Here is a 23,027-nt window from a genome sequence, read left to right as displayed (position 1 = left end):
CTGGCTGTTAGCAGAACTTGGAGACAGCAGAGGGAGCGGGAGGCAAAGTGAAGGGGGGAGAATTCTGTAAATAAATATGTGGGTCCATTCTGACAGACAGAAGCCTCGAGGCAGAGGCCGAGGTATTCCTAAAACACGCTGTTCAAACATGCCATTGCCTAATCACTACAGACGTCGCTGGCCCTTTAGTGGACCTCTGGAACAGCAGAAAATGTGGCCAGATGCAGGTTAGGACAAAAACACGTAGACGTGGGAGTGTACAGGGGAGAGCACGCACACGCACACACACAGGAGGTCTGCTTCGTATCTCCACACTCCCCCCTGCCCTGTTGCCAGCTGTGTGTCCTCTGCGTCTGTCACATACTGAAGGGCTGATGACGTCACAGCTAAGCTAAACATCAGGTCAGGGTCCGGATAACACACACAGCCAGGACCTGAGGAAGAGCTGCAGCACCCGCTTCACTTCCTGGAACCATTGGGGGAAAAAAAAAATGAATAAGAATAAAAATACAGTGTCCCTGGATTCTAAAGCTGGAGATGTTTTGACTCCTGCTGGGGCTGGGGGCTCAGGGAATAGGCCCTGGGAATCTGGCATTTTTGGAACACGGTAGCCGTTCCGCTTCCTGCATCACTGGGAGACTTCCCTTTCACACAACAATGAAAAACCTCAAATTTCAACATTTTAGTAGCAACAACCCTGGACTCCCTGACAGACAGTCAGTCAGTCAGCTGGAGTGTCCCTGTCTCAGAAGCAGGGCTCAATTTGTCACAGAGGCTCCACAACCAAACAGTTACTATGGTCAAAACCTTCCATTTCTTTCACCAGTCTGTGCTGGTTCACATGAGAGTGTTTACATTGTGTCAAACAAAAAAATCTGCCAATGGAGTGAGCAAAAACAATGATGAAATTTCTTGAAGCCATATATAGAAAAATCAAAAGACTAATAAAAAGACGCAATAAAAGTCATAAAATGTCAGAAATTCAACATATAGGGACTTGAAACTATATTATTTGATTATTTGATGTTCATTTAGCCCACAACATACCTCAAATTTTATACATTAGTAACTAGGCCACCTGACAAAGGCGAAAAATGGCTTACATCTAGAGGATCTAACCTGTGACCTGGTCTGACTCTGGGATCCTGTGTGAGTGATGCTGCATTTCTTCTCTGGGTCAAAGTCGTTATCTATATGTCAGGTTGTCCACCGACCTTTATACATACATCTTTCAATGACATCTTGTTTTACGGTTTTCTCTTTACTCTTAAATGTATGTTAATATTGTATTTTCTTAAAGCAAGTTTAAACGTGTTCTTGATTATTGTAATGCTAAAACGGCAGTTCATCAAGCCTTAAAATGTAAATGTATCAGAAACACTGGATTTTATAATGACATTGACAGAACATTTTTATTTATGATTTATGTGGATTGGAGAACTTGTCAATAACAGATCTGCTTAATAAGGTCTGTATCAACCCCCATACTGATCCTGTGTTTAGGATGAATCCTTCTTCCCAATTTCAAAAACACATCTTTGAGGTCTTGCAACTTGGTCATGCACTTCTGATCCACAGGGAGATCTGAGAATATCACCCACTAAAAAGCTGGCTGGAGCTCCCAGACGTCTTTCTCCATTTGCCAAAAGCCAACATTAGCTATCTAACCCAAACAGCACTGGAATTAACAAGATTTGTGATTTGCAGATGCAAAAGTCTAAAGTGTGTGCTTAAGCACAGAGTTCATAGTTCATGAAAAAGAGACATGGGATTTTGTTTTGCTATTTCTTTTGGAGATGGTTTAGCTATACTGGAGAGCAATTAAGAGGCAATTAGTGGGGACAAGAAAAAGAGAAGGAGGGAGAGAAACCCCACGGATATTAAAGTCCTGCTCTTTGCACTAAATATTTTCTATCCGCCTCATTTCTCTTTCCAAATTTGGCTTCACTTCCTCGTTTCCACCTTGCCAGCAGCACTACACTCTGGATTAAAAAATAACTCCAGACTTCTATTAAAGTCATCAATAAAAATCTCACATGCAAGCAGAAATGAAAATAAACAGGAGAGGAGACAAAAATGTCTTGATGGTGACTGAGAGGGCTGTGAGCACTGCAGCCTCCGACACAGCACATTATGAACAAGGAAAACACACAAGCGCCCTGTTAATTTCTTTTGAGTTTTCACTGCTCCATCTCAGGTGAGGTTCATTTGGACCGACGCAGAACATCAGAGACGTGCCAAACGCTGCTGAGAGACAAAGAAAGGCTTCACAGTTGCTCAAACAGCTGTGCTAACTAGGCCTGGCATTGAGCTACTGCAGAGCTGTCTCAAGCTGGTTGGCTGCTATTAGCGTGCTGGCTGGTATGTCGGTTTGGCCGACCATACCTAGTATACAGAATATCTCCACTTGAGCTATCCATTCTGAGCCACCACTTCGTTTTTTATGACTGAGAGCCAAAACTTGGCCAAGAAAGGATGTTGCAGAGCTGTAATGAGTCATGGTGAGAGGACAGAACTCAGAAACTGGTCCAATTATGAGACAATGTTTTCTGTGGAAATGATATTTGATGACTGGGAGATGTACGATATTCAAGGAGTAGACATATATGGATTCACAACTCTGGACAAAGTGATTACCTGCTCTAATGTTACACAGTGAACCTGCTCCTTTAACATACAGTTGTGTTGCACTTGTTTGATGTTTGTAGTTTTATTGTTAATACGCTAGCAAGTTTGTTGATGTTTGTTTATAAGTAGAATAAGTCAAAAGTGTTTAGTTTAACCCACAGAGCTTTCTAATCACTCCTACACATTATTTCTTCTTGCCATGAAGGGAGTAAATTTATGACTAAGATTAAGTGAAAACAAGTAGAAAGTGTAGAAAATGTCATGCCCAGACAGGACAGCTTGGAAAATACTAACAGTCATTACAACTTCTACCAAAAAGGCTGACCGTGAAGGAACGTCTGCCGGCCTCACTTAAAAACACACTTAGACAAACTTAACACAGATGTGAAAATTATGTTTTAAAGTGGCATTAATTGATTTTTTTTTTTGGTCACTTGGGTGAGGCCGCACAAGCTGTAAAGGTCAACATGTCATAACATGGAAAACATGTTAGCAAACATTTGCCTGTTTACACATCAAGCAGACACTGAGCAACATTAGCATTAATTTGGAGTAATGAATCAAGCCACCTTACCAAACACTGCTGATTACCAGAACTATTGTTAAGCTCGTAAAAACCTTTCAAAATCACTACAAACTAGTTTCAATTGGTTAATGCTGATTCTCTTTGAAATCATACAACAGAATTAAAAAGACCCCTCAACAATAATTTATCTTGTTTGTTGGTTATTTGATTTAAAATGATTTACTGCTATATCTGCCTACCTTGTTTAATTCAAAGGGTTTCTTATCTTCAAAGAGTCTTTAAAACAGGTGTTGTAAAGCAAACTGGGTGTCTAATAATCAGGGTTGTCTAATACTCAGGCCAATACAGTAAATCCCATCCTGTCACTCAGGTCATAAAGTATCACTATAACCTCTTGGTCCAGAGGTCACTTGAGTCCATCTATGGCGTAGTGCTTCCTCCATCTGTGGAGACTGTACATTTCCCATTGGGGCAGTGGGCACACAGTAGGCACGCTCAGTCTGAACGTGAGAATGACTGTGCATTGTTCCCATTGGTCATATTGGGTCTGTTATCAGCATTATCTGTCCTAATACTCTGGCTTGTATTGTGCTGGGCTGCTCCGTTTATTTAGATTCAGCCACTAACAATGAAAACATTGCCTCTGTCCCAACCAGGGCACAAACATACGGAAAGCAATAATAATAATGATGGAGGCAGAAAAGTGTACGTATAAATAGTAAGCGGAAGTAACTGAGCGGCTATGGCGGGGGCAGGGAGTAAACAGACAAAAGTATGAATGATGAAGCGAACAATTGATTTGAGGTACCTGGCAGAGCGACAGCAGTCAGTCTCTGCTACCTTGAAATCTTTTTGGGTTGGACTTTTCCTCAGTGCATGTGTGTGTGTCCGCTTGCAGGCTCCAGAGAGACTCAAGCGAGACTGTGTGTAACAGGTGAGAGCTGATCTGATTTTGATGAAGGTGAATTAGCCGTGTTGTGGTTGGCTGGTGTAAAAGTGGTACAAAGTGGAGGGTTTTCACACAGCGTTCCAGCTGAACCTCTTTAATCAATCACTGCTAAACCGCATGTGGGGAGAAAAAAAAACCCCCAGAGAGACACACTTACACACTCTCCAAACATCAAGAGCTCTTTTCTGAGCAGAGATGAAGACTGAGGATTTGGAAGTTTGTGCATTAATTGTAGACCATTTGGTGCGATTCCACGGCAAACAAGAATGTGTTAATCCCCCTCACCTGCCAGAGCATCCTGAGCCTCAAAGAACGTACTGAGACCTCCTTTCACGTAGGCCAGACTCCCCTCATTCTTCTTAGTAGCCTGCTTCTTCAGGTTACTGGCTGCAACCTTCAACTGCTCAAAACTGAAGAAACAACAAAAACAATATTTCCAAGACATTAATGCTTCTCAGGAAAATGATAAATCACTGAGTCTGTAAAATGTGAGAAAAATGCACACTCTTCAGAGAGCTCATTTCCAACAGTCCCAAACCCAAATACATAGAGAAGTGCAAATTTCAGTACCATAACACTATAACTTTATATAACTTTTCAGTTTTGTTGTGCAAGTATATTTAACTACACAGCTCACATAAGCATGCATGCCTGTGCAGAGAAACATTTTTTTCTGAACACACACATCTGTTATCCAGTGTGAGTGCGTGTCTGTGTGTCTTGAGTGAGGTTTCCTCCGCAGGAAGAAACAGTCACCCAGCGAGGTCCAAACAGAGGCCCCTGGTCATGCTGGATCCTGGGGTCTGGGTTACTGGAAGGCTAAGCAGGGGGAGAGGAAGCCAGGAGAGTCCAAAATAACTCTCCTCTGCCCTGACATGACAGTCAACTGGACTCTGAGGTTTTGGGTCAGCAGGCTGCCTCATCTACATACCTAACTGTTGTGTGAAGGACCAAATGACAATGTGTAGTTTCAGCCAAGAAAATTAACTTCAAAATAAAACCCATAATAAAAACCCCCTGATGTGTTCTTCCATTTTCAAATCAATTTAGTCATCTCCCTTTAACTGTCATGTTTTACCTTACCAACAATCCAAAGCCCAAAATATATGTAGTTCTATTATCATAGAATTTTTTTTTAAAGTGAAAATATTAAAATTTGAGAACCTGGTGCTTGAAAAATTACTTATATTATAAGTTTTAATTTTCAATCATCTGTTGGCTTAGTGAGAGTGTAAAGGTAAAGTTTCTTTTGCAACACAACAGTTTACCCGACAGTGATCTCCCCTCTCAGCAAGGAGTGTTACTGCAATCCCTGCTGAAAAGGCAGCCCCGAGAAACCAGCCAGTCAGTAGGACAGTGAACAGGACATGCCAGAACCCACCTCACATTTGCTGCACTACCCAGTCAAACCAAAGGGAATTAAATCCCAGCAGCTTTGCCTTCGCATCACCCATCACCCTGAAGCCTCCTGTCTTTTATGTCTCTTATACAGCTATTTCAGCTAACTGGTGGGTCTCCAGCAAATTAAGACTCACATTGTTTTTTAAGCAGCTTTGGACAAAGGAATAGAAGTTTAACTGCTGTTTTTGCTTTATCTTTTTTCCCATCCTTATTAATAGTTATGAGGGATGGTAACTTTTAGTAGTAGATTAGTGGTAATAAAGGACCTACCTGGATCCTGCATGGTTTTCTATGAGGTACCAGGTGGCAGAGAAGTTTTCACTGGTGAAGTCTCCACTCATTCCTGGAAATGTCAGCTCCATGTCACTCTGTGGGATTTTGCCCCTGGGAGAAGACAAATGAACAAAAATGAAAAGATGCACAGTATCTAGATGTCCAGTAAATAAACAGCAGAAAAACACCAAGGATCAAATCAAGACACTGCTAACACTGGTGACACTAAACAAAGAATAGATATAATAACTAATAACTAACTAATAAATATATTAATGATAAACTGTGAATTGTGAGATACAGTTTTAATTTGATGTTGGCAACAACACTTCCAGCAGGGGGCAGTGTGCAGCCAAGAAGTACCTAGGTCGGGAGAGCTTGGCGTGGGAAGTGCAGTGTGTGACGCCTGGGTGCCCCTGGAGGACCCAGTACTCATTAGGGAGTCTTGATCTCTACTAATGACCCATGGTCTACACAAACCAAACCCCCACCAACACCACCACCCACTCTGCAGCTACCACACATATGTAGAAAAACTAACACACGGACAGTACGGTATTTCAGTCGGTGACACAGAAAATCTATATACAAGAATACACTTTGTGATGCATGTACAAATAAACACGTGCGCAGAGGGAACAAACACATCACATCACACACACTGATTCATGCATATGAATGAAAAAATTGTATTATTTCTACAAATATTAGGGACATAAAATATTATTTCTGCAGGTGGAAACACTGCAACAGTGAAGATGCAAAACTGAATGAAAGTGCAAGTTTCAAATTTCTATATTATCGCTATACACTATATTTTGAGCAACATAAATAACACTGACATTAACTTAATTTATTAATGCTAGTTTTCTTCAGTGTGGTGAAATTCATGGCGAAGGAAAAATGAAAATGCACAAGAAGTGAGTGTATTTGAGGAAAATACAGGGCAACAGAAAAATGCTGGGCTTGCTCCTTTTGTGTTCAGTCTAAACCCAGAAGACACCAAACAATATACGAGACTGTTTTACGACCACTACTCTGTAATCTATGTTACATTTAATAATCACTGGAGTCCTGTGTAGTATGTTCCACTACTGTGTTGTGACAGACACACAATCGAGGCTTGTACATACTCCTTATGTTGTACTATATTATAATTTTAGCATTTCACGTCTGACAGAGACTACAGCACACGTACGAAAATGCTAAGCTACTGATGGAATTAATTCTTTCACTAGAAAGCTTCCTCTGGAGTCCTGAGTCAGGTTGCAGCAGCTATTCATATATCCAGAAACTATAAAGCTGTATATACTATAAAGCTATGAAGTTGTATTAGCCTGGTCTACAACAAGCAACATATTATTTACCTGCAAAAGTTAGTAATACCTGGTTATATTGTTTGTATTTGTTTCACTCTCTATACTTGAAGAAATATATGTATTTCATAATAAGCAGACATGGACTATTGCTGTAATTCTCAATTATCACTGACACTGTTTGTTCAGTGGAGTCTCTACATTATAACTCCAGCTTAAACAATTTATTAGACAGTATTTCAATCTGAGTGTCAGGTCAAATATGTTGTCCACTTATATACATTGTGTTTTTTGTTGCAAGTGAGTTTTATTATTAGTTCAACAAAACTTTATGTAAGAAGCAACTTTGTGTGGTTTACACAGTTCTAATTTAGTGACTGATCAGTCTCCTCTAGCTAAACACTTACTTTATAACTTGGCCAAGTATGACGTTATGAACAGCTGGCGTAAACAGCTACGGCTGAATAACCGTCCAGTGACATCACTACACAAAGATGTACACAACCATGTAGACAGAACAGACAACAGAGCGATGCTTTTTAACAAACAAAACATCTCCGACCTGTGAAGGCCTTCGTGCAACAGGTCAATTCTTACTGCTGTCAAAGAGAATTGTGTAGAACGCATGCTGGATGTTTGAGGCAAACCTGGGAGGTGAGTGGATGGTACAGCCTGTTTATGGGGTCTTGTCTCTGGTCACGAGCGAGTCACTTACCCCCGGCCCCTCTAAACCAAACAAACACTAACCCAGAAATGCCAGAACCCGACAACACAAACTATATATTACAACTTCTGCACTCCCTGCCTGGCACGTGGGAGGAAGCACCACGCCGCCTGCTCTGAGGCGGTATATGTCCGTGCGTGTGGGTCACTGCCTTAGCTCTTTCCAAATCCTTTTCTAGCGTTGTCCTCCCTGCTTTATACACAATTATTCTGTTTCCAGTCCCTGTGTGTGGTGGTTAGAGGCTGTTCAGCCATTGCTATGTTGGCATAATATTTCAAACGCCTGCATATGGGGAGAGTTTGTTTCTGTTTAGGGATGTAAACCATGACTCAATGACTAGAGCGAATGTGTTTATGGTGGTGTGATTGTGCTGAGTGTTTTGTGTGTGCATTCGTATGCTGTCGGTCTGTACTTGTCTATGTCGATGCCCAATGGATTGCTGGGTCGCAGGGAGAGGGGGGAGATGCCTTTGTTGCGGTCAGTCCTCATGTCGTAGTAGTTCATCTCATCCACCCACACAGCAGACTGGTCCAGGATACCTGCAGGACAGGGCAGGACAGGACAGGACAGACACGTCACTGAGCTTTACAACACATCCCAGATGTGCGCTCACACACACAGCGTCTCTCACATTGCACACATGCAAACATACACATTCAAAACACTGAATTTCATATAGGAAACACTAACTTTTTACACTTAGCATGTACTTAATATTATACTATCTGTACCTTATATTTTGTTTTACTTTTTAATCACTTTATGTTGTTATTATGTTTCTCCCTATTGTAATTTTTGTAATCGCCACTTCTGTCTACTCTTAACATATGGCACAATACCTATGAATAGCCAGGGAAAGAGGAATGCGCAGTGGCCCAGAGAGCTCAGCTTAATGTGCAAATGGACAAGATACAAGCAAACAAAGAAAGAAATTGTCATTGTTTTGATGTTGCATTTAGTAAAAATGCTAAAGAAAAATCTAACTATAATATGTGGCATAAAGAAACAAGGAAATAGTATATAGAAAAAGTTTCCAGGGTACACAAAAACTGATGAACATGCTGGTGTAATTAGTGAAAGACTAATAATATGTGTATATTCAATATCTTTAGTAATATTGGAATCATACAACAGATTGTTAAAACTAAAATAAACATTGTTGGTTAATTTTCCAACAAGACGTGTGGTAAACTTCAGCAAGTCATACATCCAGGAATTTTCATCGCTTTTTGGTTAATGTGTTCCTCAGATTTTTCTTGTTTTATTTATTTGCAGTTTGCAATTTGTTAAAATGATGAACACGCTTCACTTTTGTTTATGTTTTGTCTATTTTAAAGTTGCAGGGCGTGAAGCTCCCTCGCCCACCATAGAGATCTCTCCTCTTTTGTGCGAGTCCTCCCAGACTCCTTTTTTTTATTCTGATTAAGTTTGTTTTTGTGGAGAAACGTTCCTCGTCCGAAACGAAAACATAGAGAGTGACATACAGATTGTAAAGCCTTTTGAGACAAACTCGTGACTTGGGGAAAAATAAATTGTGCTACACCAATAGGCTGGGAGTGGTGTTGAAAGGATTTGTTGGTTATTTCACAGATAATAAAACAATAACAATTTTGAACCAATTAATCATTTTCAGAAAATTATTATCAAGCAAAAACTTAAATCTGACCATTTTCTCCTTTTCTTTGTTTTTTTCATTGTCAGTTCAACATCTTTGGGTTTTGAGCTGTTGGCTGAATACAGCAAACCACAGAGGTTCCAACAGGCACATTTCACTATTTTCTGACAATTTAAAAGCTCAATAATAAATGGCTTTTTCCAACAAATAACCAAGAGATTAACTGCTAATGTAGTCATTGTTAGTAGCAGTTGCAAATACTTTTGTCTATGATTCTGTCTCTTTTTTTTTTGTCCTTACCAATCCTCTCTGGTCTGAGCAGTTTGAATGAGACCGTGGAGGTGCCGAGACCTCCGGACTTGGTGGTGACGATGATCTCTCCCTTGTCGTCTTTGGCAGGGCCCACACGGCACACTATCTTGCTGGCTGACATCCACTCGGCTGTCAGTAGGCAGTTATGGCCGCAGATCGACAGACCTGAGACGGAAGAGAGGGGGAAAAGGTGAAAAGGGTGAGAGATGCAGACGCACTGTGACAGCACAAATAAACAAACCGTAGCACCGACACACACAGACAATCTATAACAAGAGGTGAGCACTCAGACAGAATTGGCGTCTATCAGCAAGTTTAGTCAAACTGTCACCAGGGGTCAGAGTTGAAGCTGGGGTCACAATGGGTGTGGGTGGCCGTGACCTTCCTTCCTCTCACTCAGCTCCTTTATGCTAACGTGTGTCACTTCAGTGCTAAGTGGCTCATTAGGGGCACAATGTGCACTTGGCCCCTACATCTGTCGTCCTCTTCTTAAACCCTCTTGAAAACTATTTGGACACTAGAAGACAGACACAGGGATTACTTTGACATTTCCAGCTGAGGGGATCAGAAAGCTTCACGTGTGTATAATCAAACATAATAAAAGCCTGCGAGAGCTGATCAACAAATAGCCCATAAAACCGTGAATAATATGCCCATTAGAGCCCAATTTCCTGCCTCTGTTCTCTACTGGCCTCTTTGTTTGAATACATAAGCACTCACACACATTTGTGCATATCTAATTATCTAATTCCAGGCCACATGGACATTCATGCTCAGAAATAGACCTGTATCACTGGCCAAAGCACAGCTTGCCAAGAATGGAGCAGCGTGTGAGTCCTCTGTCCCGCCTTCACTCAAACCAAAGAGGTAGGGTAGAGGAGGAACTGGCGAACATGAGGGAAAATATCGGCATAGAAAAAGTGTGACGTTCAAACACATAATGAGAACAAGATGGAGGTAGTCCATCTGTGTGGCTTGAAAATCATGAAAGAATATTTTTCACATTAATGCATGCTGATAAGCTCTTGAGTTTCTCAAACTAAGCATACAGTAATCTAAATATTTACAGAGACAAAAAAAATAGTGTTTTTAGTGTGTTGCAGAGAAAGCTGGCAGAATACTATGCCACAGAAGAAGCTAAACTGAATTACATGAAAGCAAAATATCTTAGTATTATATTCGGTAATTCTGGACTAAGCTTTTGTTTTGATAATGTGTTTTTTTTTTCTACAAAGACGGTGTGAGAACTTTAAAGACCACTTTCAACATTAAATATTCTTACACATGAAAGAAATTCATAAAGGATGTATCTCAGTTTATAACTGCAAAATGAAATGGCAAATTGATAATAGATTTTTTTGTTGCTTTAACTCAACAGAATTTTTAGTAACTTATCAGAAAATACTTGTTACAATACGCATATTTAAACATTCACTTATACTAAAAGTTTAAATTTGCAGTTAATCACTGCTGATAAGTAAAACAAAATAATTAAAACAAATGTTCTATATAGAAACAGTTGTTTAATTAGAAATTGACTTGATTTGCACTCAGGTTTTTAAGACTCATTACCTTAGTGAATAAGTGACGAAATTCTTATTCAAATAGGAAAAAAGAATAAGTCCTGTCCACTTATGTGTTACATAAACAAAACCAAATGTCACACCAGCCTGTTAAAAAAAAAGGGAGTCGCTGTGGTTTGTTGATGGATAAGTTAATAAAATTAGTTACTCTGGCTGAAATTACAAAATACTCTACAATACCTCGAGATGAAATTAAATGACAAAAATAAATCAGCTACATTTGCTTAACATTAGTGTCCCTGTTTTTCAACGACTCCCACAGTACAATACTGGGAAGTTTCCAGTATTGTATTGTATTTTCAACATATCTGTGTGTGTGTGTGTGTGTAGTATATCTATATATACATATATAAACACACACACGCACATACACAAACATATCTGAATATACACACTGTATATTTGTCTTCACATATTCATTTCTATACCAATATACATATTTGAATTAGAAAGAAATAATGTTAAGGGAAAGCATGTAAAACACTACCAGGTTGAATATAGATACTTTTATTACCCACAAAATTCAATATTTCTTACAGGAATTTATTCTAAAAAATTAAACAAACGTAGAGCTGAGTGTGTTGTTAGCTATGTGCTTATAAATGTATTACCGATGAGGTCGGCTGGGCCTGTGCCCAGGTTTTCTCCACGGATGGTGACTTTGGTCCAGGCCGCACCCTCTTTGGGCGAGATGCCTGTAACTAGCGGGGGCTGACGGGCACGAGACATGGTGGCCTGAGGCAGACAGGAACACTGGATCGATCAGCACCTGGACCTGGAAAGTAACAGGCAGAGGGAGGCGTGCATAAGACGACATGGTGAATAACACAAAACTCAACAAACTCCACTCACTGACAGTTCAATTAACACGAATGGAAAACGTTTAGAAATGAAGCGAGTAGTGCTAAAATGATCAGAGTATCAATAAATTTCTCTGCTGAGACAAAATTAATGAAGAGTTTTGATAGTGATTGTGAAAAGAATTTATTAAGTAAAACACTTATTTGGTTACAGGTCATCAAATTGGAATATTTGTTTGCTTGTCTTTGCTTCACATTTCTGCAAATGTATTACCTTAAATTATGTATCTATTTATTTATTAATTATTGGTCCAAAAGAAAAGCAATTTAAAGAAATCAGTTTAGGCTCTAATAACATAATAATGTGCAACTGTCATAATTCTGATCTGGTAAAGAAAAACAATTAATAATTGTTTAATGCAAAAAAAAAAAAAAAAAGAAAGAAATCATTAGGTACAGCTTTAGAAGCTCACACAACTTACAAAGATATAATATAGGACAAACCACTTTCAAACGGTTGCACAAAACACTTCCACCCAACTGTAAGAAAAGTATTTATAGTAAACAATACCCTCCAGGTAAAAAAATCATCTTTATGTCAACATGGAAAAATATTTAGTGAACCCACAACCCTCTTTTAATAAATTATAATAAATAAGGTCAACTGTGTTTTGAAATACACCGGCCACTTTTATTGAGATACCAGGCAGCGAGATTGTTAGATTTTCGGAACTGACTGGAGACAGGAAAATACGAAGAGAATTTGGCTGGCAGCTAGTGTTAATTTCCCACCCTGTAGGTCTCCAAACAACCTATGCATTGCAGCAGTTATCTCTCAGATAATAGGAAAAATAGAAAAGGGAGCCAAGAATGAAGGAGCAGACAGAGAGCAGGGAGGAAAGGAAGAATGTAAACCTCACAGCGAAGGATAAATAAACCTGGCCTCCCCAGTCATTCCACATAAGCCCACACAATACTGTACAGATTATGGTACCAAAGAAGGAGCACCCATGAAAATCAGTTCATGTTAGGGCTGCATAAAGGAAGAGAGGGAAAGATTCCAAATGAAAAAATGAAAAGATGTATTTCAACAGCACAGATGTTTGCTAATAAATTATTGCCAGGTCTGAAAAAGGCTGACCAATAGACTTTCTGAAGCAACTTGAATGAGGCTTCCGCCCTTTTGCTCCGTAGCCAAAACACGTTCTCCACAAACAATGCAGGAGTTCACACGGACCGGACCTCCAACAAATTCACGGTGGTCACCCTTTACACAGTTATATGGTTAGTAATTAGTTGTTGGTGTAGAACTGAGGCGCAATAAGACTTCCAAGAGCCAAGAGGGGCTTTAATATCAAAGGAAATCTAAACTGACAGAGCACAACTTTGATTAGTCTACTTGTTAAAGAGACTTTCCTGTAACAAGAAAGTCAGAGATTCAACCCCTTCACCAGCCAGTGAATCCATCAAGAGCTGAAAACCATGTTTAGGACAGTAAATTCAGATTATTTTCACCATCAAGTAATCTGAGAATTTCTTTTTTTGATTAATTAATAAATTGTTTGGCCCATAAAATATCTAAAAATTGTGAGGTCAATCACAATTTCCCAGAAACCAAGTGTATACTGTCAAATTTTACATTAGTTTTAATAAAAAGTTCAACCAGAGGCCCAAAATCTGAAGATATTCTGTTTACACTGATATAAAACATACAAATGAAGAAAATACTCAGATTTGAGAGGTTAAAATCTTTTCTTTTCTTTTCTTACTCCATCCTAGTATAAAAGCTAAACATTACTTAGTTAAAGCTTCTGAACTGTGATAATCTAATGCTTTTCTTGGTCCTAATAGAGTATTTTTGAGTTTTGAACTGTTGGTGAAGAGCTCATCTTGGACTCTGGGAAACTGTGATGGAATATCTTTTGCTATTTTATAAACAATTAAATTTGATCAACTAATCAAGAAAACAATCCACAGATTAATCAATCATGAGCATTAAAGAAGCCTGACGTGTGTAACAAGGCATTCAGCACATCTACACTGCGAAGCCCCCTGTCCAATCTCTTTAGACATGGTGAGTTCAAATAAACATTAGTGTCAATATATTGTGCTTCAGGACTCTCAAACTGCACAGCGTTCATTCACTTCATGAAAATACCCATCTCTCATTTTAAAAACATAGCTGTATCATCAAAAAACACCTCATCGTCTTTAAATAGCTGGTGTCACAAATCTACGTAAAATTAAGCTCCAGAACCCAAAAGGGTCGGGAACCTTTGGATTATTCAATTACCATAATTACCGTCAATACATTTTCTGTCAATTGGCCAGCTGACAAATCATCTGAGTGACTAATCACTTCATTACTAACCACCTGAAAACCTCCTCTAGTCTCACCAGTTCACAATTTATCAGATGCAGAGTGTTTTCATTTCAGTGTCCATTAACAGGATTTTAATCATGGGGATTCACGTAAGGAAAAGTATGACACATGGCGCAACAACAACACAGAAGCACCAAAAGCAGCAGAGGGACCACAGCACATGTATTGACCTAGAAAGCTCCATGAGTAAGGAACCTTTCTGCCCCAGAGCCTCACCCCTCCATCGCTCTGACATCCCGGAGTTAACGAGAAAACTCCGGCGGGATTTACCTCATGTTGTTGCTGCTGTCCTGCGCTTGTCAGAGGAAATGGAGGGGCTATGGATCTGACATGAAGAAGATAAGAGGTTAACAGGCCTAAAACAAGAGCTTGGTAGATCCTTCATCAATCCCACATGTTTAGAGTGGGAGCGGCAAGGGGCAGAGGACTGGGCTCTTTATTTTGTATAATTCTGATTCAGCTTCCAGGAGTGTTTCTATCCTACCCCACCTCCCACCATCTTGGAAGTACACGTGCACAAACACACAGATAGCCTGCCCACACACACACACACACACACACACTTACACACATACACGCTGGGCAGAATGACAGCTCAGCTAGGTTGCGTGCGAGGGGCCCGAGCTGGTGTTGTGTGGTCTGTGTGTATGCGAGTATGTGGAAGGATCTGCGGAGAGGTCTGGGCAGTGTGTGTGTGTGTGTGTGTGTGTATGAGTGTGTGTGTGTGTGTGTGTGTGGTCTGGGTGTGTGGTCTCTGGCGCGGGCCTGGGGAGAGCCTGCTGACGGCTGGGATGAGAAAAGAGCCGCTGTGTTTACTTTACTCTGGGGGCTGTGCATGGACACGGGAACACTGCCCAGACCCCTCTCTATAACACCAGTGTGCACGCACACACGTGCACAAACACACACAAGTACCAAGTCACTCAGAAACTAAGGGGACTCTTGCACAAGTCTCATGTCACGCACTATCACAAATACCCTGCAAACTAGGTAATAGAGATTATAACTTTATACAGGCTGGGCCCTAGCTGTGAATGAATTTTTCCCTAAAGTAGCATGATGAAGAAAACAAAAGAAGAGGTTCCTGAAGGTCCAAATGGAAACTTATGAGGTAGGCGGCATTTTCCATAAGTGGGATAAAGGTATTAACCTCTAGAGGGCATCAGAGGATCCCCATAAGATTATACCCCTCTCTCTTCCATCATGTGTCAAGCCATGTTGTACTTTACAGGTTAAATTAAAGTAATGACAACACAGAACCAGATTTAGCTCCTTTTCTCTCACTCAGTTCTCTTCCAACAATGATGCTGCTAGCCCCCAGACCTAACCCCAATCTCTCTCCCTCTCTCTCCCTGGTAATAGGGCTAAAAAGGCACATTTGTTTTCCTTGGAGGCTGACTAACAAACAGCAGGGCTGGCTCTAATCTGTGTGGTAGCTGTGGAAGTCTGAGGCTTGGGATCTTCTTGCGAGCACTGCTAACATGGGACAACCCTTCCATGGCTCGGGGCTGGGGTACTGGGACACACAGCAAAAGACCTTTCATTAAAGCTCTAAACAAATTTATTTTGCCATATGAAACTATTTCATTTTAACATACTGAAGTAGACCCCAAAAATGATGTGCTCAATAGTCTGGGCTAGACGACAGAAATGGATTTCTTTCACATAAAAAAGGAAAAATGAGTTCAGATGAAAGATGCCTATAATAAACACACACGCACAGCGTCATTTAAATAACCAGAAAATTTCCCCCTGCTGCTGGAGTTAATGCTGGAGTTTAGAGAGACAATGGCAGCACAAGAATGGAAAGAATACTATTTAAATTTGCACTAAAAGTCAATTAATGATAATATTCAATTATCTAGAGCTGAAACAACTACTTGACAAATTAATTATTTGATTGCTGAAAGTTAATGAGCTATTTGTTAACATAATTTATAAGGCAAAAATGCCAAAAACATTGGCTGATTCCAGCTTCTCTGCAGTCAGGATTTTCTGCTTATCTTAGTTGTGTATCATTGTAAATTGAGTATTTGGGGGTTTTAGACTGACAGCATGAAACATGTGAGATAGTCACTTTGGGCTCTGAGAAACTGTGAACATTTTATTCACTCAATTAATTCATAACTTAAAAAAATAATCACCACATAAGTCAGAAATAATAATACTTGTTTTGTTGTATCTAAGACTTGAGTCAGGTAATTGCAATGTTCCTTGTTTATATCAGGGAACTCAGAGAGGAACACAGCTCTGACCTTTTCATTTCAACAACTTCAAAACGTGACAAACTCGCTGCATCATAACAGAGACAGGAATCTATTTACCTGACCCACCATCTCAACACACACACACACTGCCACATGACTATCTCATGAATAAAGCGTTCATACCTTGGATCATATGCTGCCCTGAGCTCAAAGCTGACTCACATACGGCAGTGATTGGCAAGTGTGTGTGTGTGTGTGTGTGTGTAAAAGAGGTGATGGGTTTAGGGGGCACAAAGGGACCCATTTAGACAGCTCATCACGCTCAACCCCCTTCGTCGCCCATCAGAGGAGCTAACTCACTACGCTGGCTGCTCACAACCCGCCCGCCCATCCCCCCCACTAACTCCATTTCACTCTGTGCTCCCCAACATTACACAAACACCAAATTCCATCAAAGATCCCCTCTGACTCCTCTGAATGCACAGAGCGGGCCAAACATGACCCAGCCTGAGATGACTGGCCTGATCACACAGGCTGGGTGGAGCTTTAAACAATCCTCCTCAGTGTTCGCTCACACCCAGGCCACCACATGCCTCTAAGATGTGGAGAGGGCAATGTAGCTGATAGCCAAAGATTGACCATAATATGTGTCAACGGTATTATATTTCAAATAAATGCACCATATCAATGTGAACTGTGCAGGTTCTGTTTGAAAACAGACGCTGTGACCACTGGCCAGTCAATTCCACAATGAGTCAGCATCTGCTCTGCAAACATTCAGTCACATGGCCCATGGAGAGACCTTCGTGACAGAGAAAACGGACAGAGTGATCAGATGTGTGCCTCTGGCTCACTATCCTCCCATCATGATGTCTGCCCACAGGGTGTGTTTTCTTTAGGGCTGTCTGTTTGTTTGTTTGTCAGTCTCAAGTGCTTTAGTGCTCAAACCCTAATGAAGTGAAGTCCCCAATTTCTCATATAAAAATCCTGCAACAATAAACAGAAATATAAAGTATGGGCCTGCAAATGCAGGAAGTTGTTTGTTCAGAGGATTAAGAGACTGGAGACAGGCAGCTCTGCCCAATGACATGGTAAAATGGAGAGATCTGAACCTTCCTGAGTGAGGCTATAACACGGCTGCCCCAGCTGCTTTACATTATAAACACATGACCAGCGTGAGAACCTTCCACAGTTACATACAATTATAAATTATAAAAACACTTTTGCTTACAGCACAAATCAGCACTATCATTTAGAGTCACAACTAAAGATTATTACACTGATTATTTTTAAATAATCACTATATTGTCTTCAAAATGTCAAAAAAGGAAAACATGCTCATCACAAGTCCCCAGTGTCCAAAGTGACATTTTCAAACTATATGTAATTTTTATATAACTAATTGATCACCACAATTGTCGCTCAGTATTATTCTGACATTTTTATATTTTATTGATTAATTGCTTAGTCTACAAAATGAAATTAAGTTAATGATATTAAATTAATGAAATTAAGTGGAAAAGATCCATCACAATTTTCCAGAGCCCAAAGAAACCTCTTTAAATGTCTAAATAAGTCAGATCAAATGTTGGATGTTTTTTGCTTGATAACTGACTTCAAATTGTTGCTGATTACTTTTCTGTCATCAACCAATCAATGAATCAACCAACCATTATTTTCATTACAAGATTAATCTGCCAGTTACTTGCTCAATTACTTAACTAATTGGTAAATTGGTTGCCCATAAAATGTCACAAAATAGTCAAAAATGTCTATCACAATGTCCCAGAGCACAAGATGACATCTGTTCTGTCAAACAGTCAAAAACCCTAAGATATTTTGTTTTCTATTGTGTAACACAGCAAGAACCAGCAAATAACAATTAAGAGGCAGAAACTAAGAAAAACCTGGAAAAAAATGAATTTAATTACTAACTGATTATCAAATGAATTGCATTACGTGAGCTGACTCCAGAAGTATTGCCCCTGTCTCTTTGAGCTGTCTTGGGGCCGTTTCCCAACCCAAAGCTCCTCTGTCTGTCTGTCCAGGTCTGACTGGGTCACAGAAACCATACTGTGAAAACAGGTGGCCCAGCTAGCCTGTCAGCAGGGAGGAGACTACCAGGTGGGGCTGACTGTGGAGAGCAGACAGGGGTGAGAGAGAAGCGCCGCTTCATAAACACGGCTCAGCCTGACCCCCGTTGCTCGATTCACCCCAAGGTCTACGGAGCAGCGGCACTGAGGAAAAGCCTCAAAAAACACAACCCACCACATTCCACCAAAACAAACAAGCAAGGCCACCCAAATTTTTCAATTAGAGCCCCGGGAGGCGGACAGGAAATGGATCAGCGTAGCCTTGCCCTCACCTTCCCCCAGTAAAGCAGTGCTGACTTTGGGGAGAAGAAGGAGAACTGATACACACGGCTCTGTAGGCTTTCACTGAAAGGCTGAGGACTTGTTAGCATGGGTGTCAACTGAAATGATGGAAGAGCTCAATGACAACCTATTCCTGTGACGTGGCGCCTGCTTGCTATCTACCTGTCAATCAATTGCTCTCATTCACTCTCTCATACAATCAATCAGTTGAGCATACACACATGGTGGGGTACTGTTTCCTTTGAACAGGCCTTTTTAAAGAAAGTATGTTACAACAATGTTTGACAAAAGCACACAAAAAAGAATTATAGAGGCTTAGACTCGAAAACACTTAATGAAGCTGAGGTGAGAGAAGTGTTTATCACAACAGGAGGTCTTTAGGTTTATTCAGTAAGTAATATCTTAACCCTGAGATTAACAAGGTATACCTGTATCTACAATGGCCACAGGAATTGAGCAAGTAAGAGTTCTTGATTTCAGAGTTTGTTATAATGTTTTTAAAACAAAATAATTCAAAGCTCACATTAGAACTGCTCACTGCAACTAAATCTGGCTTAATAATAAATAATAAATAATAACCAAACACCAAACTTAAATCTGATCAGTATCATCACAGTTCAGTGTAAGTACAGGTGTTTCAAATTACATACCTATGTGCAGTTTTCACCTCTAAAATGACAGAGCATGCTATGACTGAATGAGAACACAATATGTTCTCTTGGCAGAGAAGAAATTGCAATTTCTGCTGAGTAAGAGAAATTAAAGGCACTCTTTACATAGTAAAACTCCTCAAATTAATCCTACAATCTTATCGGTGGGTTTTAAAGGTACAGTGGAAGGAAAAAGTTAAAATCTAAGTTAAAAATTTATTTCAAGCAAAAATACCGAACACTCATGGGATCAACAATTCCTTCATAAAACTCCTGAAAGCCTTGCAGATGCAGCAGTTAACTAAAAGTGAATTGATGGCAGCTTAAAACACAATAACCACAGAGATATTCCAGTATCTGCTTCTACAGTTCCATGCTCTTTCTCTGAGGCCTCATAATGGCATGCAATTTTGCCTCTTAAACACTTATAAGAGGGAAGAAAAGCTTGCTTGGGGGACGTCACTTAAATTAGCAGGCTGACAGAATGTTACACTAACAAAAAAACAAGGTCACTGCTGAAGATGAGCAATATCCTGTCTGCAAAACAAAACCAACAAAGACTTGATGCCAGTGCAGATCATTTAACCATCATCTATCCTGGCATGACCCATACAAGAAGACAGAGCTGAAATGGAGCATTAAACTGAAAGGACATTAAATATAAACCAGTAATTTGTCATTGACAATCAGTGGGGTAGTGATACATTAACAGCTTGTGTTTTCAAAACCTCATTTATGATCTTTTAATGTTTATTCTCATCAAAGTGTCTTCCAATCAATGCAAGGCTGCCTTTCTGAGTCATATGAGCTAATTTGGGGTGATCATTTATTTCTGTTTAACTTAATTCCATCTGTATAAATAAAATGTGGTCCAAGCATAAGCAAGGTGTTAAGTCCAATACATTTTCTTTGTTTTTATGGGCAGTTTCATAGGCAACCATTATTTCTGTGTTATAAAGAAAGTTACTTAATCTGTTTTTATTGGAATGCACTGCACAGTGTTTACAGAAGATGGGAGGGAAATCGTGCCACCTGGCAATAAGCAACTAATGAAGGCCTCTTATAAATACAACACTCCGTAACTGACCTATGTTCTTTTGAGTTATCATTATTTAAATTTATTTCACAAGTGAGAGGTGAGTCCAGTACTGGCTGAAGAATGGAGCGGAAGTGTAAAAGAAGGTGGTTTCTAAGGGTGAAGAGACCTTCTATGTTTTTACTTATATTTAGTACATTTGCAGGGAATGACATCCTTTGTTACAAAAAATGTCAACATAGGTCTGTGGATTATCCCGAGTAATCAGATTTTTGGAAATACAATTTGCTAGCTTTTTTTTTAATGTTCTGAGTATCACTAACAATGTTTACAAGATTGTGTTGGTGTTTCACGCTGAAGACAAGCAAAAGTCAGAGAAAAAAAATGGGAAGAGAGAAATAGGTTTCTTACAGCACGTTTGCAAAATAAAGCAATAATTAAAACAGTAACATATGGGACGATAAGCACAGCTTGACGTGGTGCTAACGCACACAATTTACCAGAGGCAAAGAAGTCTTAGAATGTGTTCTGCAACACTAACAACAATAGGGACCCCTTAAATTGACAGCTATCTCAATGGAGTTTGGTTCAGTTAACTGAACTGATAGCCAGTCAGTGGAAGATGACAACACTGGGCGCGTCTGTCAGCTATTCCGACTAACATCAACTATCACAGACAGATTGAACACGCCCGGTGCAACATAGCGAACAATCCATCCCTTTAGAGTAAAGGACATGGGCTTGGTTTACAAATTTGACTGCTAACGTTAGCTTAGGCTAACCTCCGTCTGCTAGCAAGCTAACCCGTTATACCGGAAGGGTAGACAGAGGCTGACATTTACGTTTGTCGTAACCTTAAAAAGGGCTTAAATGTCTAGCTGATGTACTATAATCATCTTGACTCTACCTTGAGCGTCTTACAAGAAAAATATATTAGGAAAAGAATAACTTACAGTTTACTGCTGCTCGACTGCAGCGACAGTTTCCTGGATCCTCTGACTACTTCCGGCTTTCCGTTCCCAGTCACAGCCTTCAGAATAAAATAACATGTCATAAAATATCAAATGTCATAAAAAAGTCATAAAATAAATCCTAATGTCACAAAATAAAACAAAATAAAATAAACGGAGAGAAATCAAAATTACTAATTACTTGCAAATAATGATTTTTATTGATTTTTAAACATTTTGACTTTTGAATTAATTACATGGATAAAGTCCTTGGTATCTTTCCATGATATGCACCTGATATGCTGACTCATTGCTTTTCAAATTTAGACACATCTTACTTAAATGCTGAAAGTTGCTGAGAGTGTATATATAGAGTCACAATATTTGCATGTTCTGTGTCACATTTTTACTCCCAAATCTTCATGACTTCAAATGACATTCTGAAAGCAAAAAGCAAGGTGGAAATCATGATACGGCATATATACATTTTAACACCAACAACTACTGCTTTAGTTGGAACTTTTAGTTTATTTGAATATTTCCATTTTCATGCTGTTTTATACTTATACCATATTTCAGTGGTAAATATGATACATTTTACTACACTACAAAATCAATTGGATTATGGAATTAATGGAATTACTCAAAGGAAATACAAGTGCCCCAAAACTACACTTAACTAGGCCTACAGTAGTTGAGTAAATGTGCTTTTTTCTCCATAACTGAGTACTTTTTTTACAGTGTGGTACTTCTATTGTTGCTTATGTAAAAGGTCTGTATACGTCTTCTACTACTACTGTGGCACAGCTGACATCCTACTGTTACAATTTCTGTGGTTTCACTTTTGTTGGTTTGATGGGTTGTTGGTTCTGCACATCTGTACAGAAGGTACTTTTAAGAACAAATGTGCATGTAAAAAAAAACAAAACAAAAATGCATCTGATGAACAGTGTCTTGGAGGCATTCCTAATATCTGTACTTAGATCTAAGACTCAATGCAACAAAAACAGCATTACTAGCCAGTATGCATGTCCCTCTGAAGTTCTGAATGTCCTTGTGTGAGAATTCTGAGGCCCAGTGGGAGCTTTGCTTCTTTCCTCGTCTCTCTTTTCACGGTGCATCACTGAGGTATTTCCACTTGTTCTGGGAAAGGCGCAGCATCATTAGAATTGCAACAGGGACCACCCAGGCACACACTTGAACGCTGATACCATTACATTTATCTCACCAAATTGTGCAGGGCAGAAAGAATTTCTGTGATAAGGCAAGGCCCAATCCCCGGGGAAACCATATTGTCCA

At 39.7% G+C, this 23,027-nt stretch overlaps 1 protein-coding gene across 1 annotated transcript in view; it reads right to left on the bottom strand.

Moving 5' to 3' along the window:
• Positions 1–21,793, bottom strand: part of exoc2 (exocyst complex component 2) — a 44,754-nt gene extending 22,961 nt beyond the window's left edge. The window contains exons 1-6 of the mRNA XM_041040076.1: positions 21,732–21,793; positions 11,939–12,102; positions 9,733–9,909; positions 8,230–8,356; positions 5,775–5,888; positions 4,389–4,513 (exon numbers count right to left, since the gene is read on the bottom strand). Coding sequence (XP_040896010.1) covers positions 4,389–4,513; positions 5,775–5,888; positions 8,230–8,356; positions 9,733–9,909; positions 11,939–12,056 — 661 coding nt within the window. The 5' untranslated portion in view covers positions 12,057–12,102; positions 21,732–21,793. The remainder of the gene's footprint in view (positions 1–4,388; positions 4,514–5,774; positions 5,889–8,229; positions 8,357–9,732; positions 9,910–11,938; positions 12,103–21,731) is intronic.
• Positions 21,794–23,027: the final 1,234 nt, after the last annotated feature.

The sequence above is a fragment of the Toxotes jaculatrix genome, chromosome 6 (assembly GCF_017976425.1).
Source record: "Toxotes jaculatrix isolate fToxJac2 chromosome 6, fToxJac2.pri, whole genome shotgun sequence".
Classification (NCBI taxonomy): domain Eukaryota; kingdom Metazoa; phylum Chordata; class Actinopteri; family Toxotidae; genus Toxotes; species Toxotes jaculatrix.
This window is presented reverse-complemented; position numbering and strand designations above follow the sequence as displayed.